The sequence below is a fragment of the Phodopus roborovskii genome, unplaced genomic scaffold (genome assembly GCF_943737965.1).
Source record: "Phodopus roborovskii unplaced genomic scaffold, PHOROB, whole genome shotgun sequence".
NCBI classification, from domain to species: domain Eukaryota; kingdom Metazoa; phylum Chordata; class Mammalia; order Rodentia; family Cricetidae; genus Phodopus; species Phodopus roborovskii.
In genome coordinates this window covers 21,604,910-21,623,406 of record NW_026126514.1, presented here as the reverse complement: position 1 = coordinate 21,623,406, position 18,497 = coordinate 21,604,910, and the positions used below count along the sequence as shown (strand labels likewise).

Here is an 18,497-nt window from a genome sequence, read left to right as displayed (position 1 = left end):
GGATCATCCCCCACCTTATCACTTTAGCATCCTACCTGCCTACCACAGGCAGGCAGAGAGGTGTACTTCCCCAGTGCCTTCCTGAAGCCCACTGTCAGTGCGAGCTCCTGATCTCCACATGAAACAGTAGAGTTGCTGCCGCCTTCCATGTTAGCAAGAACCTGGGAGTGATTGGACTCCCCCCTTTCACGTCTCACAGCCAAGCGGCCATGGGCACCCTTCCAGAGTACTCAGATGCGACTTCATGGTGGGTCTAGGGCTTGCTTGAACTAGCTCTCAAACTCCCCCTCTCAGGTCTCACAGCCATCCAGCCAGGGCTCTTCCCCAGACCACTACAGACACAGGCCAGAAAGGCAGAAGTAAGAACTGGGAAGCAGCCAAAGCTCTGAGGAACAACATCAGTTGCATGTCACTTAGGGAGACTGCAGGACCATACCACAGCCAGGGCAACTGAACCACTCCACCCATTCCCAAGCGTCCAGAAGAAGGAGCTGTCAGCTGCAGAACGTAAGGAGGAAGTGGGAAACCGCAGGTATCATCACCTTCAATCCCTTTGGAGATAAGGAAGCTGAGGCCTGTGGCTACTGGCCAATTGTCCAGCTTGGTCACCAGCCAGGGGACACCCTAGGCATCTGAAACTGATGGGAAGCTGATTTTAAGGGAGGGGAAACTCCTTTCTCTTGCTTCCTGATATATGTGCATGCTCACTGTTTCTTGCCATACTGCAGATAGATGGGAGGGAGATGCTTTTCTGGGTGCAGGAGACCTGTTCAGTGCATTTGCTGAGGTTATGCTCCCTGTACACGCTCATCGCGCCTGAATAGCTTACAACAGACAAGCAAAGGCAACGGGCTTACCGAGGTTGGAGAAATGTTTCCAGGTTGGAGACCCATGCCTGCCAGGGTCTTGGCAAGCTCCACCGCATTCACCCCACAGTTTGGGGCCACATTGGCCTGACATCGAATATGTACATTCATTTTACATACTGCAGGGGAGAAAACAGAGTCCAGAGTCACAAAACAAAAACAAAACAAAAGTCACCACATGCTGCAGAGAACATTAATAACCCAAGGACCGCGGCAGCAGAATTCTACAGGCTGACGATGTCATCTCACAAAATTAAACTCACACTCAGAACAACCCCTGGCATTTTATCTAGTTCTGATTTGTGCAGAAGCAGAAATCCTAGCATATTAAAGAATAGCAGATTTCAAATAACAGATTTCAATTCTCTTTACTATGGCTTGATGGGTTAGAGTCATCTTGCTTGCCTTGGCAGCAAGATACAATATAAAGATTAAAATGTTCATCATGATGACAATCACAGGTGATTAGATAACAAAGAATCATGCCACCTGACTCGATCAACAGTGAAATAAAAAGCAGCCATGCACATGCCACAGCTAGGTCACTGCTCAAACAAGGTTAGAGAGAGCTTTGCATGGCTTCTTGCTGGGTACTGTTGTGGTTGGGTGTCACTCCTAGCCCACAAAGCATATCCGGAGGGCTGTGGTTCTTACTGTTAAGTAGGGGAAGAAAAAAAAATCACCCTTTAAAGTGCTTGAAGGTCAGGGTAAATGACATTTGGAGAAGCGAGCAAAGCAGGCTGAGCACTTCGTGTGCTCATGAAGGCTCTAAGGTTTAACCAGCAGAAATAAATGCCTCTCTGGGTCTCACTGGTGGAAGGCCCGGCTGAAGCCATGTGCCACAGATGCCTCTTTGATGGGGTCGGTCCATCTTTGGAAGCACAGCACAAACTGAGCTTTATGGGGACTGAGTTTGTCATGGGGGAAGCTTGCTTTATGATAAAGCGTGCCACATCAAGCAGAGCAAGGCCCGAAGCTCAAGCTTCATTAGCTTCATGGGAAACTGAGAGATGCACACTAAAATGACCTTTTAGAAAAACCCTGTGATAATAAAAGCCAAGTCATTGGAGGTATGCTGCTCTCAGGCACCTAGGGACAGAGGAGCGTAAATGAGTCCCTTGCATGGATATGTACACTGGTCAGAAATGGGAGCAAACTATTTCCTGAGACCATCAGGCCTGCGTGAAGCCGGGGCTCAGCTGAAGCCTCTACCCCAGGCTTCCCTGGACCTCACTATACAGACCAACCCCGGATGCTCCTGTATCGGTTCCCTGGATTAGCGGTGTGTGGCCCACAGGGCCTCACTGACAGATGCAGCTTGACTATCCCAGTGTGCATCTCTCAGTTTCCCACGAAGCTAATGACGCTTGAGCTACGGGCCTTGCTCTGCTTGACGTGGCACGCTTTTTCATAAAGCATGCTTCCCCCGTGACAAACTCAGAAGTTGTCGTTGCAGTGTGCACGTCAGATAAGGCTTCAGGTGCACCCCCAAGACAGCCAGATAATCACACGTTAATGGGAGATGAGCTCTAGGCCAGGAGCTGTACAACCCGTAACACGACAGGGGTTGGCCTCCACCCCACTCAGAGCGTGTGAAAAGGCAAGAGCTCTGAACAGCGCTGGGTAGAGTTGGAAAGGTGCCAGCTACCATCAAAGCTTCCCTCTTTGCCCTACCTGCTCCTTCAGTCACATCACACAGTTCTTGCAGCCCACCCACACAGTTCCTGCTACAGAGACAATCCAACAGCTGCCTGCTTCTGGTGAGAGCCGTTTCCTACCTAGAACCTGAACCGTCTCTTTGGCCATCCACCTTCCCCACACTTCCTCCAATGTCTCTTTCAAGTGCCTTTTAAACACACAATGCTCAGTCTACACTCAGCAACAAACACATAACAACCAGCATGGTAGATCACTAGATTTCACATCTAATTTAATCTTCTAATATTATTTTAGGGATCAGATTCCACTCTTTTAACATTTACTATACGTCCAACGAATGATACATAAATAACACAACTCAGATGTTGATACGGAAAGTATCAGCCCTCGGCCAGATTCTGAGCCTGCAGAACTCCACAAGCTTCTAGTATGATGTTGCCATGGAGAAGTAGGAAGGCAGCGCCTCTGAATCTTACTTTTACACTGAAGTCCTTGTCGCATTATCCCCCAGAGCAAGGAGCCGCAGTGATCGCAGAATGTGGGCACCTTGTAGTTGTGGATGCTGAACTTGTGTGGGATGTTGATTCCGAACCTCTGCTCTGCAATCTGGAGGAAGAGAAGAACAGCTCAGCTATCATAGGACATCTTTGGTAATAACTGGAACAGAAGCACAGCACAATGCCAAGAATCGAGATGATACCTGAGCTGGGTATATTATTCTACTATGCTCAGCTCTGGCTATTCAAGCCTTAGCACATTTTGTTCATGAACAAGACAGGACTGGGATACAGGTGTGGGTTAGACCATTTACCACTTGGAGACAAAAACAGAAATTTAAATTTTCCTCTCATTTTTTATATTCAGATCACAGTTCTCTCTGAATTCTAGAAACTGTGTCATTCAGAAGACATGGGGTCACAGAATGAAACCATCCCAAAGTGACCCTGCAGTGGCCACCTCATTCAGCCCTTCCAGCCTTCATCTGGCATTTGCATTTAGACAATGGGAGTGAAGACTTAAAGGTTTTTCCTCATGTGACATTTCTCATGTACCTCCTCGCCATAGGCTCTACGATCAGCCTCACAGTTTGAAGCCAAAACTACAGGTGCACCATGACAAAGCGCAAGACAATGACCGCTCCTCTATGGACTGTCCGGGCCTCTTTCTGTTATGAGCTTCAGTTCACATCCTTCTGTGAGTTCCCTGTACTGCATGTGTGCTGTCACCTGTCCCCAACTTGGACTTTCCCAAGCGTCCGCAAATCCACTAAGTGCCAACAACACTCCCCCTGCTTTCTCCCTCCCGAATTTAGAACGTGTGCCCATCCCAGGGCACAAGCACAATGGGGGCTTTACACACATAGACATTTCCCTGGAGTCCCTATGAAGCTGAAGGGGGCCCAGGGTCTCTTTGCTTAGCAAGCATTATTTTCAGTTAATACACTTGTCAGTTCCGTTTAACTGCTGCAAGTATGCATGAGTGAGGCATAGATGTTTCAGGCTGATGATGCACAGAGAGGCTGTGGATTGGGCCTGATCTGACAGAAGATCACCACTGGAAGCCAGACTCAGCATTCCAATCCAGGTGCTTGTCCAAGCGTGGTCTCTTTCTCTCCACCGGAGTGCTCTGTACAACGGTGCCAGTGGTTTACGCAGCTTTGCTCAGCTGACCACCGATCGGGTCCTTGCAAGGTGTTGTGTTCTGAACAATAACTACCTCACAGGCTTGTGTCCAGAAGGCAAAGGGTCCCTAGCCAGTGGTGCCATTCAGCGTGGCTACAGAGTTACTAGGAGGTGGGATCTAGGTTTGTTTGTTTTCTTTAAGCCATTCTTGGTGGCAGCACTTTGCAGTTTATACCCCACCCTAAGTTCCAGGCTCAGCTTCCTCTCCACCCTGCTAAGAACTATTCTGCTCCATATAGCCCTCCCCATTCTGATAGTCTGAAACAGTGGACAGACACCATGAGACAAAATAAATCTTAACCCCTGTTAGTTATAGGTAGGCATTCCGTCACAGCGAGGCGAAGTCACTAATACACAAGGTGAGGTCACACTACAAAAGAGCAGGGATATGGGAGGGGAGGGGAAGGGGTGACAGTGAGGCAGACAGACAGGGGAAGTCGGGAGAGGATGAGAGCACACGGGGGGGGGGGGGCGGTGAATGGGTACTTAATCAGCAGACCAGCAGTCCCTTACCTTGGCATCCACTTTGTTAATATTGTTTTGGCAAGTGCAGGCTGTAACAATTAGATGATGGCAGCGTTTATGGACGACGCAGGTGCACACTAGGAAATTAAATCCAGCAATTACACATTTCAGGAGCTCCCAGGACAGCCAGTGCAGCAGTCAATGAGAGCGGCACATGCCAGTGGCTTGACTTGGCTGTCTGGCCACACCCTGGCAGCTAGTGCTCTCATCCTTCCTGCATCTACTGGCACCACCCTAGCAAGACCTTTGCTTGAGGTCAACCTGTCTGCCATCCTGTCCTAAGCTGCTCCCTCCCACCCTCAGAGCCATCTTGTCACAGTATGACCCTAGTCACATCTGCCCGCGACTGAGTACCTCCAACGCCATTCTCACTGCCGTCGACAGTGTTCAAACCCAGCCAGGTTCCAGGCGCCCATTGAGGCCACCATGCTACTTAACATTATCCTTCTATGACACCCACTGGCTTCGATAAAAACTGAAGTGTAAGATCTTTCTAGAACAGTGTTCCTTCTCTGTCTCTAAGATAGCCTACTTACCCGGCAGCTAATGTTTATAATAAAATAAAACTCAAAGAATATCTCACCCCCCCCCAAAAAAAAATATTCTCTATTTGTCCCTTTCTAGATCTACACTACCCCTCTCTCGGTGGGCAATTCAAAAAACATTTGCAGAATGGCTCAACCAACTTCCTGAATATTTAGGACTCGGACTAGTACACTAAGTACATGTAATGATATAAATTTTCCATTTGACTGTGATTTTCACTAGGCCTCACCTGTTTTTATATCTTTATTTTTATTTAATGCAAAGTTTTTGTTTTTGTTTTTTTTTTTTTTTGTTTTTTGTTCTTATAAGCTTTCTTTGCCTCCTGTGACACCTTGAATGCAGTGTTTTCTTTTCAAATAATGAAGGTTTTTCAGGTATCTTTCTGCTATTGGTTTCAATTTAATCCCATTGTGAATTTATAGGATGGTTCTTTTGTTTTTTGTTGTTAAAATGTGTGTGTGTGAGAGACAGAGAGAAAAAGAGACAGAAAGATAGAGACACACAGAGAGAAGAGAATGAAAGAGAAAGTGTTGTGTGTATGTATGTGAGAGAGGGAGCCTGTGTGTGTGAGTGTATAAACATGTTTTGTGTGTGTATATTAATGAATGAGTATATGAGCATGTATGTATTAGTGAGCATGTGTGCGTCTGAATATGTATCTGTGTGAGCTAGTGTGTGTATATGTGTCTGCAAATGTATGAGTGTGTGTATCTATGAATATGAATGTGTGTGTGTGTGTGTGTGTGTGTGTGTGTGTGTATGCATGTGTGGACCAGAGGACAGCTCTGGATCTCCCCTGCCACCTTGTGGGACCCAGGGATCAACCTCAGGCTCTCGGGTGGCACAGGAGAATCTCCACCTGCTGAGCCACTGGCTGCATAGACAACATGGCTCTCGTGTTGTCTGTTTCTTCCCATGTTTGTTAAAGTAGTTTTGGGTCCAGAATGTGGTTTGTGTTGGTAAATGTGGCCTGGGACGAATGTGCCATCTGCTACTGCTGGCTGGTGCATTCCATGAGGGTTAGTGTGATCATGTTATATCAGTGCTGTTTAGGTCACCCAAAGCCCTGCTGTTTCTCAGGAGGCCTGTCCATTTCCCTCGTAGTCCAGGGCCTTGTCTGGTGTGCTTTGCTTTCCATTGTTAGGTTTGTGCACGTTAACAGAGGCATGTCTTTCTGGAGAACTGGCCCTGTTATTACTACACAGTGGCCTTTCTAGCTCTGAAGGTTTCCTCCCCTCAAGCCTGCTTTGTCTGAAACACCCATCCTGTGCTCTGATGAGGGTTGGCTCAGATTACTGCTCTCCGACCAGGTAAGTGTTTTTCTGTCCTTCAGTGAGATGTAAACAAAAACTTCTCATGCCTCCTAATTAATGTTCTTTCCTGCTCTTTAAAGACCAGGTAGCCCCGAAAGTCAGCCATCAAGTGCCCTAGCACAGGGGCTCACAACCTTCCTAACGCTGCGACCCTTTAATACAATTCCTCGTGTTGTGGCAGCCCCAACCATAAAATTACTTTCATTGCTACTTCAAAATATAATTTTGCTACTGTTATGAATCATAATGTCAATACCTGATATGCAACCCCTAAAGGGGTCGTGAGCCACAGGTTAAGAACCACTGCCTTAGCCCTATGCTGAGAGAAAAAGAAACAACAAACCTTTGGGTCATATAGTTTAATCTGTAAACTATACCCTTATATATCTAGAGCTTCTCAATCTCTAGTGTCCAGGCCAAAAGGTGGTGTCAACCTAAATTGGGAGCTGTCTTCTCCGTTAGGACTGAATTTGCGGTGTGTAGGTCAGTTACAACTGCTATATTAATTACATGCTCATTTTTCCTAACTTGGAGAATTCAGTGGAATTTTTCACACATAAAAATAAAAATTAGCCTCAAGAGTGTGTCTCAATCAGCTCTCCTAAGTGGAAAACACACTACATCGCCTCCTCCGAACCAGAAAGAGGGTCTTCTTACTTATATGTGGACTACCACTGAAGGATATGTGTCCCTATGTCACCCCAAGTCAGAATGCCCAGCCTGACAACACGCGGGCCAACAGCAAGGGGAGCCCCATGGGAGGCCAAGTGGACCCAACCCACACTGACCCACCCAGGAGGAAGCTTTTGTCACACTTCCATTTTACCTTTTTCTAAGTCTGCAAGAATCCTAGTATGTAACCGATTTTACCTTAGAACTGTGAAAATGAGGTATTTAATTGTAAAAATCTCACTTGATTGGTTGATTGATTGGTTGGTTGGTTGATTGCGCTAGGGATCAAGACCATGGCCCGGTAATGCTAATAGCCCGTTTGAATTTTTAATTTCATTTTTATTTTATGTTTATGGGCCTGTGTGTATCTGTGCCGCACATGCATGCAGTCCCCATGGAGGCCAGGAGAGGGCATCAGACCTCTAAACTGGAGTTGCACACTATGAGTAGCCATGTGTGGGCTGGGAAATGAACCCTGAGGTCCTCTGCAAGAGCAATAAGTGTTCTTAACCACTGAACCATCTCTCCAGCCCCTCATTTTGGTTTGTTTTTTGTTTCTGAAACAGAAAGCTAACAAATAGAGCTAACTTGGATAATAGCATCCATTCCCTATACAGGTGACATAAGCACATCAATCAGCATTCCACATCTCACCCTGCCAACAGTGCAATGTGAAAACCGCACGCTTATCTTCAAGACTCAAGGGCAGGCTCGCACACTGGTGCTACTTCTTAGACCTGTCATGTTACTGAAGAGGCAAACTTTAAGCAGCAGCACTCTTCCCAGTGACCTTGCTTTAGAAATGAACATATCCCGTCTCTACTGTCAAAATATCCAGGGTCTGATAAGGACTGGAGTTGCTGCTACACTGGCACCATGTGACTTGTGGAGAGTTATCACAGTATTGATGGGATGTGCCTGTTTTCTCTTGGCATTATCATATTTTCACAAAGGAACACCATTAAACATGGTTGTGAATGTTTTCTTACCTTGGCATTGATAACCCTGTTTCCCAAAGACTCCCCTGTTTAAGACAAAAGGGGGGGGGGAACTAATGTTAGTCAAATAGTTCAATAATAACATCTATAGTTACAGTTCTCAAGATGAATTGTGTTCTCTGGTCCCTTATGAAAAACATCACATAGACACTGTGCTGCTCTGAGCCCTTGTTTACTACCAGTAGGCACAAAGAACATCAGCTGATGGATTAGAGTGTTCCTGGTGATATGAGAGGTAGGTGATGAAGGATCCCGTTCCACCTACCATCAGCTGTCTCCTAAATCCTTAGTGAAGACCAACCATGTGTAGGAGGCTGAACTCAGCCAGGAACGTCTCCATCTCCTCGCTGTTTCTCTCACATACGATATAGCAGTAAACACATGCAGACAGTCAGACAGACAGACAGACAGACACACACACACACACACACACACACACTGCAGCTACCAAGCCCCAGCACTCTCCTTGTCTTGTCCCTACATCTCCCTCTGGAGTCCACAGGGGGGCAGAAGTGTTACCATCAACTCCTGTCTGCCCATAGCTTGATATATGTCTTTCTCTGATAAATGTTCTATGGGAGCAGGGGCAGGGGAGGGAGGGTGCAGGGGCAGGGAAGGGAGTAATTCTATTTACAAATGCCATAAGTGTGCTTAACCTTGACTCTCACTGAAAGTAACTATTGCTTACATTTATTTTCTGCTATAAGCTGCTTGCTCAGTTTAACATCTTGTAAGACATTGCCCCAAGTCTTTAGAGTTTCATTACTAATTACATTACTTCTCAATTGCTGGAAGTCAGATTGTGGTATGGGACCACTAAAGGCTATGACCTTACACTATATGCCATGTGTCTGGACACTACTGACAACAATTATTTCCCATAACTCATCCCACGAGCCACGCCTTCTTCCAGGTAATACTGTTAATTTTCCTTTCTCCCCAGCCAGGTTTTCTAATTTATCAGTTGACTTGTTTCTCCTCTCTGGTTCATACTTGGGATTCATCAGTACCTTCAATGAAGTTACCAGTGTAAGAAATGATATCTAACATTTGGATCCATAAATTATTTAGTTTTGTTGTTATGTCTTAGCAGTGGGATTAAGAGGGTCAACAGACTAACAGAGGAGACAAAAATCAGATCCCAAGAATATCCCTCCTCATCTATATGTTTTCTCCTGAAGCCAGACAGAAGCCAAGGAACCCTCTCACAGCCAGGGGTTGGGGTCTGGAGGGAAGTGTCTTACCAGATGAATTCCCGGCAGTGAGAACAGTAGGTGGGCTGCCTCAGGTACGTGGCCATAAACTTATGTCCGTTGACCTGATGGACTCGCCTTCGCATAGCCCTTTGGCGCTTCCTGGTAAAATGTTTGAAGATGCGGTCTCTCTGGAGAGTGGCTGTGGGTAAGAAAGAAAAATGGGCTGAGAATATGACTTGGAAAGTACCTGTCACACAAACATCAGGACCTTAGTTCAAATCCCCCAAACCTACTTAAAGAAAACGGGCATGCTGACGTGGGCCTGTAATCTCAGGTCTGGAGGAGCAGGAACAGAGACAGGGGGAACTCCGGGGCTCCTTGGCTAACAGTTTAGCCAATCTGTGTGCTTCAGGTTCAGTGAGAGACACTCTCAAAATTTAAGGTGGTAACAGAGGAAGATACCCAATGTTGACCTCTGACCTTCACATGCACATATGTGTGTGTACCTATGCACACAGGTACATACAATCTGAAGTATATGCACCACACAGGCAATATCATACATAAAAATACGTAAAACCACATAGATAGTATCATACATAAAAATCTGTAATGAATCAGAATAAATATATTTTTTCTTTCTTCAAGATTGAAAATGTCTTAGAAAACATGTTTTTCTAATAACCCTAGGATTGTTTGTTCATTCATCTTTGTGATACTGGGTTGAATCCAGGGTCTCACGCATGCTTGGCAAGCACTCTGCCGATAAGATTACTCAGCCTCTCTCCTACTTTATTTTATTTAGAGACAGGGTCACCTCCTGAAGCCCAGGAAGACCTTGAGTTGTTGATTCTCCTGCCTCAGCTTCCTGAGTAGCTGGGAATCACAGGACGCACTGGAAGCCTTGTCAGAACTCTTACTTTTTAAGGTTAGACCCATGTGACTTCCTGAAATACTATTGCCTGTTGAACATGGTCTATCTTGGGCTAACCCCTCCCCCCCCCCCCCAGCACAAACCGGAGTTTCCCAAGGATCCTATGCATGGTCTTATACTCCTCATATAGATGTCTGGTACCTCAGATCCAGCCATGAGCTAAAAGTGCTGGCTGGTAAAAGTTAATCCTTCACTTCTGGTGTTCACATTAACTGGCCGAGGGAGCTGCCCAAACATGGACAGCACAAAACCACCTCTTTTAATCTTGATTAGGGGACAGTAACCTGAGGTGGGTTCAAAAATTTCTAATCTGGTGTTTAAAAACAGTGGCTCCTAGTCTGAAGACCTCAAAACCTGGGTAATAGCTAAAGATGGCCAGTTTTGTCTTTCACATCGTTATACAAGGCTTTCCCCAACACACCCAAAGACTTGGGATGAGTGGAGCAAAGCTTACTTCCTCAGGATGCTTTTTAAGTAAATCACCAGTATAAAGAAAGTGTAAGGAACTATGTGAGAATAATTAGTAATAATTTTTAAGTCTAGAAGAAATCGAAGATCGACAGATAATAACTGAGCAACTTTATGGAGTATAGACCAATGCTCCAAGATATTTATTTATTCATTGTGAACTGCTTGATACAGTATGAATAGATTGCCCATCATCTCTAACAGTTATTATTTCTTCATGATGAGAACATTCAAAACCCTTCCTTATAGCTATTTAGTTAATATGATGCAATATCATTAACTTCAATCACTCTCTGTGTAGCAAAACAGCAGAATTTGCTATCTGGCTGCAGCTTTGCACTCGATTTCCAGGGTAATCTGTCTTAGTTAGGATGTTGTCTGTTGTGATAAAACAGCTTGGGGAGAAAGAGGTTTACTCCAGCGTATAACTCTCAGGTCACACACACTCCATCACTAAGGGGAATCAGGGCAGGAACTCAAACAGGGCAGGAACCTGGAAGTGGGAGCTGAAGCAGAGGCCATGGAGGAGTACTGCTTATTCCTCAGCCTGCTTTCCTACACCACCTAGGACCATCTGTCCAGGGGTGCCACAACCCACAGCAGGCTGGGCCCTCCCACATCAGTCATGATTCAGGAAGATGCTCTATAAACTTGCCCTATGGGGGCATCTTTTCAATTATGATTCCCTCTTCCTTGATATGTCTAGGTTTGTGCTGACTTCACAAAAACCAATCAGGTCCATCTTATTGAGAAATTGTAGAAAAATAAGAAAAGCACAGAAAAATATTACACTCCTAGGTTGGAAGAAGGGTAGCAAAACCCCAATGCTATAAAAGATGAACAGACTCACACTTATAAATATGAACTTCTGCTTGGCAAAACACACAAAGCAGAAAGCTGATAGAAGCAAACCAGAAAGGGGATTTGCAATACTCGGCAGAGTGTTTATTACTTGGGACATGTTGAAATCAGCCTGTCACCATGCACAGGCCTGAAATCTAGCTAATTGGGAGGCTGAGCCAGGAGGATCACAAGTTCAAGACCAGCCTAGGAAACTAGGTAAATTCAAGACAATTCTGGGCGACTTAGTGAGTCCTACCTCAAAGTAAGAAGTACAAATGAAGACTAGAGATACAGCAGGTGGTAAAGCACTTGGCTAGAATACCTAGACCCTGGAGAAGGAAAGGAGGAAGGAAGAAAGGGGGAGGGGGAGGAGGGAAGAGAGAGGGGAGGGAGAGAGCAATGGAGGGACTAAGAGATAGATCGAGGAAGGGGATAGAAGGAACCAGTAAAAGAAATAAGTGAACAATTCAGGCTCTTGCTTTGTTGATAGCCCTCAGTGCTCTTGGCTCAGTCTCCTGGGTACCTGAGACCATAGGTATGCCATTGCACCTAGCTGACCCTGCTTCTATTGGAAAAGAATGCAGTAGTTGATACCCAGATAGCATATATGTTCGTGTGTGTGTGTGTGTGTGTGTGTGTGTGTGTGTGTTTAAAAAGTTTTAAAAGACAATTTAAAAACTGTGTGAATAGCCAGTAAACATGTCAATACATGAGTCCTATGTAAGATAGGCACTTCAGAACAAAGCTAAATCACATTCTACCTTTCAAATTTATACATAAGAAGAGAATTGTGCCTGTGTTGAAAGTGGCTTGCAGGAGGTTAAGTTGGGACCCAGACCAGGCAAGGACTTGTGGGATGTTCTTGATGCCAAGCCTCAGGATTCCTACATACAGGCACCATTTTCCTAGTTCTGGCTGGTAAGGGTTGATGAGGCCCACACTCAAACACTCAGCACAAAGCAACACATCATAGCATTTGAAGAACTGAAGTGATTTCAGGAATATCCAGGGAGACTAACATCTGTCAAAGTTTAAATATACATTTCCCTACATTTAGCAATCAAGTTGAAGGGTTTTTATATGTGTACACACACACACACACACACACACACACACACACACACACACACACACGAACATATATGCTATCTGGGTATCAACTACTGCATTCTTTTCCAATAGAAGCAGGATCAGCTAGGTGCAATGGCATACCTATGGTCTCAGGTACCCAGGAGACTGAGCCAAGAGCACTGAGGGCTATCAACAAAGCAAGAGCCTACATTTAAATAGTTCTTAAATTTAAAACAATCTAAACAAGCACGAAAGCAAAGGGACACTGAAAGAGACGAGTGTGGATAACTGAGGGGTCCATGTAAGCCAAGTCTCTTCTATTCATGTATGGAAAAAGCACAAGGAACCTCCCCCCTATTGTGTACAGTTGATCTACACTAGCAAAACACAGGGGGAAGCAGGGTCTGAATTAGAAAGCCCAAAGCAGAAAATACAAGAAGAGTCCAAATGAATCTGGCTAAGAGGCCAGAGAATTCAGAGGCTCTGACACAGTTAAAATTATATCCGGTTCGCCCTGTGGATGAGGAATTTGCAGTCTCTGTGCCATACCACCTAATTTCTTTCTCACGTTTTCTGTCTCAAGAAGATAAAATATGCTCCCAAAGTCCTTTCGTTCACCAGGGATGCATCCTGGTTCCATTGTCAGGAGGGAGGGACGGAGGGAGAGGGAACTGGCATCCATATGTAAAATAAGAAAAAATAATAATAAAAAAGAAGATAAATTATACCATGTCCTGCACCCTGTGAGGATTGTGCCATAATCAATATTCCTGCCAGGTTCCTATGATGTTGGACAAAGTCACCCTATTGCCCCCTGCCCTTCCCCAGCATACCACCAAAAGTCACTCAGGAACCCCCAAGTGAACAGGTTCTAAAGTTCCCTGGTTGGCAGACAACAAAATGAGGTTGAGGATATCACCACATGTCTAGCCATTAGCCTAGACACAGCTCAGTCACGGACAAAGCAGGATGTGTGTTGAATTACTAAACACTTACCACACCTAAATACAAATTAGATTCTCTGTAGGAGTCTAATTACCAAGAACCTACTCGTTTACTCCTTTAATACTACAAAGATTGGCTAAAAGGTCAGCTTGCTTGCATTTTTAATATTTTATGATTAAATCCTTTTTTTGTTTCCTCTATGGCTACTTGCAGAGTGGTAGTGTGAACTATGAATTTTGCCGATTTCTTCTAACCAGGAAATCTTACCAGAATCTACTTGTATTTGTTCTTTACTCTGCTCTGGTCTTCCATCCTTTCCACAATACCTTTTGTTTTCCAATTAGACTTATCTTTACCCCACCTGCCTCAGAACCCAGCAGCCTCCATCAGATCCTCAGGAACATGCTCCCTGCCTGTACTACAGCAGCCTAGGAGTGGATCCCAATCTCTTCTATACCCAACCCTGCGAGCCAGGTTTCTGCAGGTCCTGAACACTTCACGCATACACAGAAAGCAAATGTGCATGTGTATACTCATGTGTGCGCGTGCGCGTGCGCGCGCGCGCGCGCGCACACACACACACACACACACACTCACACACGCCTGGGAATTTGCAAGGTATTTGGCCACATAAAAACTCTGAAGTCACCTGGATGGTGTTGACACATGCCTTTAATCCCAGCACTCGGGAGGCAAAGACAGGCAGATCTCTGTGAGTTCAAGGCCAGCCTGGTCTACAGAGTGAGTCCCAGGACAGCTAGGGCTATCCTCAGAAAAACCAAACCAAAAAAAAAAAAAAAAACCCTCTGAAGTCTGCATTACCCACAGCGTCACTCACTGTCACCATTCTCTTGACTGATGCTATGAACAGGAAGAGGAGAGGGAACTTCCTCACTGTGTTCTGTTCACTCCACTGCAGACTTGCACCCCACTTCATAGCCTCAGGTCAGAGGTCAGCTCTTCCTCACTGTTTGCACCAGCTTTCTGTTTACATAGGTTGGAATTTAAAGAACTATAAAAGACTACCTAATCCTTTTGTGGCTTACATCACCAGAGCTTTGAGAAATCTTTCAAACCATATTTTAGTCAGACACGTTGGGCAACCCTAACATGCTCTGCAGCTACAACTTGCATCACAACTTCTGCTTGGCTCCCAAGGTGCCCAGGGCCTCTTAAATAAATAGGAAGCTGGCTCTGAGCCCCAGCAAGGAAATGCACATTCCGGTCTCCAGAGGTCAGCAGCCTTGCAGGCCTGATACATCCCTCCAGGAGTTGCTTGTGATTAGTGTAATGAAATGGATCCTTTCTTGACAAAAATTCAGTGTTGCAAACCTGACTGTGAACCCACACACTTACTCTGAGAATTTCTGAATGCTCACACAACTAGGAGTCACCATGCAATCCCATGGTAAGGGCTCATTTGCAAAAAGTTGTTCTGCCCTGAAACTTACATCACACGAGGCTGCGCAGGAGCAGCATGGGGCTCTGACATCTCTTCAAACTGGCTTTAATTTCACCTCAAAACAGGTAACTTCTGCACCCTCAGAAGTTCCTTGTTTCGCCAACCGGATTTGCTATTTTATTTGAGAATACTCCAGGAGCATTGATACAAGGCAAGAGCAATGCTCACATCCCTAACTTTCTCTTTGTGTACTCTTCATTCCCACCGTGAGTCTCCTGCTATCCCTGGGAAATAATATGCTTTCTGGAAACTCAGGGACTAACAGGAAGGTTAAGTGGGGTCAAGCAGCCAATGACACCAGCAAAGAAGCCAGGCTCTGTTTACTGCTGTCAAACTACTGAGTAATACTAAGCAGTGTCTTTTTTCATCCTGTAGAGAGAGTTGGTTTTGGTATATGGGGGGGGGGCGATTATGAGCAAAACAAATAAGAAAACCTTAGAGCTGACTAGTTAACCAAGTAACTAGCCATTGAAAGAACCAGAATGTATCACATGTTCCCAAGACATTTCTGCAAGACAATGAGACAACACACAGGGGAATCTTCCTTCGTGTTATCAAACACACAGAATCAGCCACTGCCTGATCACAAAGCTGTTTATGGGAAGGATGGTGCAGGAAAAGATGAATATAGCTGATCCCTGTTTGAGGCAACAATGATATGAACAGAGAAAGACTAGATGTGCATGGAGCACACACTTCAGTGAGTACACCACCCATGGGTGGGAGCCCTTGGCAGGTGCTAAGTGAAGAAATCACAGGAGATGCAGATCTTGTCCTCCACTGTGCTGCTTAAAGGTGCTGGGAATGGCAGGTGTTTGGAGGGAAGGAAGGAGAATTTGCCGATTTAAGGTAGTGCCCAGATTCCAGGGACTTTTGCCAGTGCCATGACAGTTTATGACCTTCAACACAGCAGCAAATACCCGAAGGAGGTATTTAAAAAGTATAGGATCTTTAAACAAGAGTTTAATTTGTATGGCTGATAGCAACTTGCAAATTCAGACGAGGCCATTAGACTCACTGTATCCAGAGCGCTATCTCTATAGTAGCATCCAGGCTTCCCACGGATCTGGATCCCTCTGAGAAAAACTGGTCCACATAAAGACCCAGCATTCTGAGAGTTGAACAGGCCAGCTACCAATGCAAAGGGAGGAGCAGGAAGCAGCTCATTACTAGACTGTCTCTCCTGAGTTGGACTGGTGGGTCTCACAAACCATGAAGGTTGAGTGGACGCACTGTCACTCCAGCATCCCTTGCTAGCAGGAAGCAGGTCTCAACAGGACTGTGACTCTCTGAAATGGCACCAAAGTTCCACTGCGAGCCATGGGAAAGCCTCTCAGCCTCCCACCCGCTTCCCATCACCTCCTTTCCTTCCTCACCTCAGGGATCTGAGAGAACTCTAAAATATAAGCTCTCTCCTTCTCAGGACTTCTAGAAGAAGTCTTAATCTCCTTCATTGGTTCTTATCTCCCACCGATTCTTCTCATGTGTGCTTGTCCCAACCCTCTTTGGAAACCATCCTTCTGGGCTTTCTGGATGTCCCTTCATCTCTGTATTGACTCATGCACTGTCCATTCTCTTGACATCTCATAATTGCCTACATACTGGCAATTCCCAAACGCACAGCTTTTGCTCCTCCTTCTCAGTGGCTTCTTAGCATTTCTGCCATAGATCCTTAAGTTTCCTAAAACTGAATATTCACGGGACTGAACTTTCCTCCACACTGACGTTGTCCTCAGTAGCAACAGTGCCGTTGTCTTGGAGTCTCCCGAAGGCTCAAGCCCTGTCTTCAGAGTCTTCTCTTTTTTGCTGTTTGCTTGTACTTGCTCTGTTTTGTCAGTATACACCATCATATGGGTTCTTCTGGGTGCAGAGCTTGAGACAAGGGCTTAAATAACAAGTGGCTGTGCTTTCCACTTCCACGAATTCAAACCATCTCAGATCAAGAATAGTTCTTAAAACGCATCTCTACTGAACAAACACATCCTCTTTTATCATAGTGCAACAAGTGCATCCCTTTTTTTTTTTTCTTGCATTGTATTTGGTATTATATGTAATCTAGACATTATTTAAAATATGCAGGATGTACAAATGCTATGCACTTCATATACAGAGACTTAGTTGTCACATAGATCTCAGTATCTGTTAGGGATCCTAAAGCCAATCATCTCCTGCAAGTATGGAGAGTCAACTGGAGGTCACTCGGGAAATAATTCCCAGAAACAACAGAAGACTGCAGCCTTTAGCAGGGGAAGGGGAGGGAGGCACAAAGTACAATTCTACTAACAGATTCCATCATGGGCAAATGAGGCTTAGAGCTTTGAGGGGAATCTCAAGGAATAGGCAGAGTATGAGCAAGGGATGAAGAAACTAGGTTTCTGCCCTCCAGTTGCCACCTGGCACTGGGAGCCCACTGACTTCCCAGCATTTGCAGTTTCTTCTGGTGGGAGGGCAGGCATATGGGCAGAATATCCAGGGAAAAATTGTTATCCTAGGCCTGATTTCCTATTTATGCTCCTCTATCATACATATTATATGTATTCATACATATGCATGCATTCATATCTTCATATACAGATATGCATGTGTAGTGTGTTTTATATACATGTATAGTATATATTGTACATATATAATTTATGTGCATTTCTAATATGCTTCTTTAAACTCTTTGTAGAATGAAACTGGAGCAGAACATTTTCCAATAATAATTTTCAATTATTATTATGATGCCCACTGTTTTCCTCACAAATAATTTAACCACATACATTCCTTTCTGTCTTTTATTATCACTTGTGAGAATCCTACAGTTCTCTTTTGTAAGAAACTGTTAAAAAAAAAAAAGTTCCTACCTTCTTGCTGTGATTCTACAAATATTTCTTTTTCCCTCAAGTGATCTCACCCATAAGAAAATCTATTGCTACTCCTTCTCCAGCATCCTTATTTAAAAGTGAAGATTCTCACTGGATTACCACTAGGTTTCAGAATGGGAGGGGGAGTGTTCCTCTTCCATCAAGTCTGGGATGGCTCATTTGGGGACACATCTCATCATTATGTTCAGTGTCCTTATCTAAAAAGTATCTCAAAATAGTATAGTACTGTCACCCCAGGGCTCAATTTAGACTATGTACGTTGGTTTTATTTGCTCAAAATGTAAGCATTTTCCAATTACCTGATGTTTTTCTTGTCTTTCATCACAAAACTTCACTGAGAGAAAATAACCCTTCACAAGCTCCTGCCTGTCCTGTCAACCTTTTAGCATCATGTAAAGGATCAGTGCGGCCATTATACGGCTGCAAATGTTGCAGCAAATCATTCTTTGT

At 44.9% G+C, this 18,497-nt stretch overlaps 1 protein-coding gene across 1 annotated transcript in view; it reads right to left on the bottom strand.

Moving 5' to 3' along the window:
* Positions 1–18,497, bottom strand: part of Prkch (protein kinase C eta) — a 191,611-nt gene that overhangs the window by 77,269 nt on the left and 95,845 nt on the right. The window contains exons 3-7 of the mRNA XM_051195994.1: positions 9,506–9,656; positions 8,253–8,287; positions 4,721–4,809; positions 3,002–3,131; positions 858–985 (exon numbers count right to left, since the gene is read on the bottom strand). Of these exons, the coding sequence (XP_051051951.1) occupies positions 858–985; positions 3,002–3,131; positions 4,721–4,809; positions 8,253–8,287; positions 9,506–9,656 (533 nt within the window). The remainder of the gene's footprint in view (positions 1–857; positions 986–3,001; positions 3,132–4,720; positions 4,810–8,252; positions 8,288–9,505; positions 9,657–18,497) is intronic.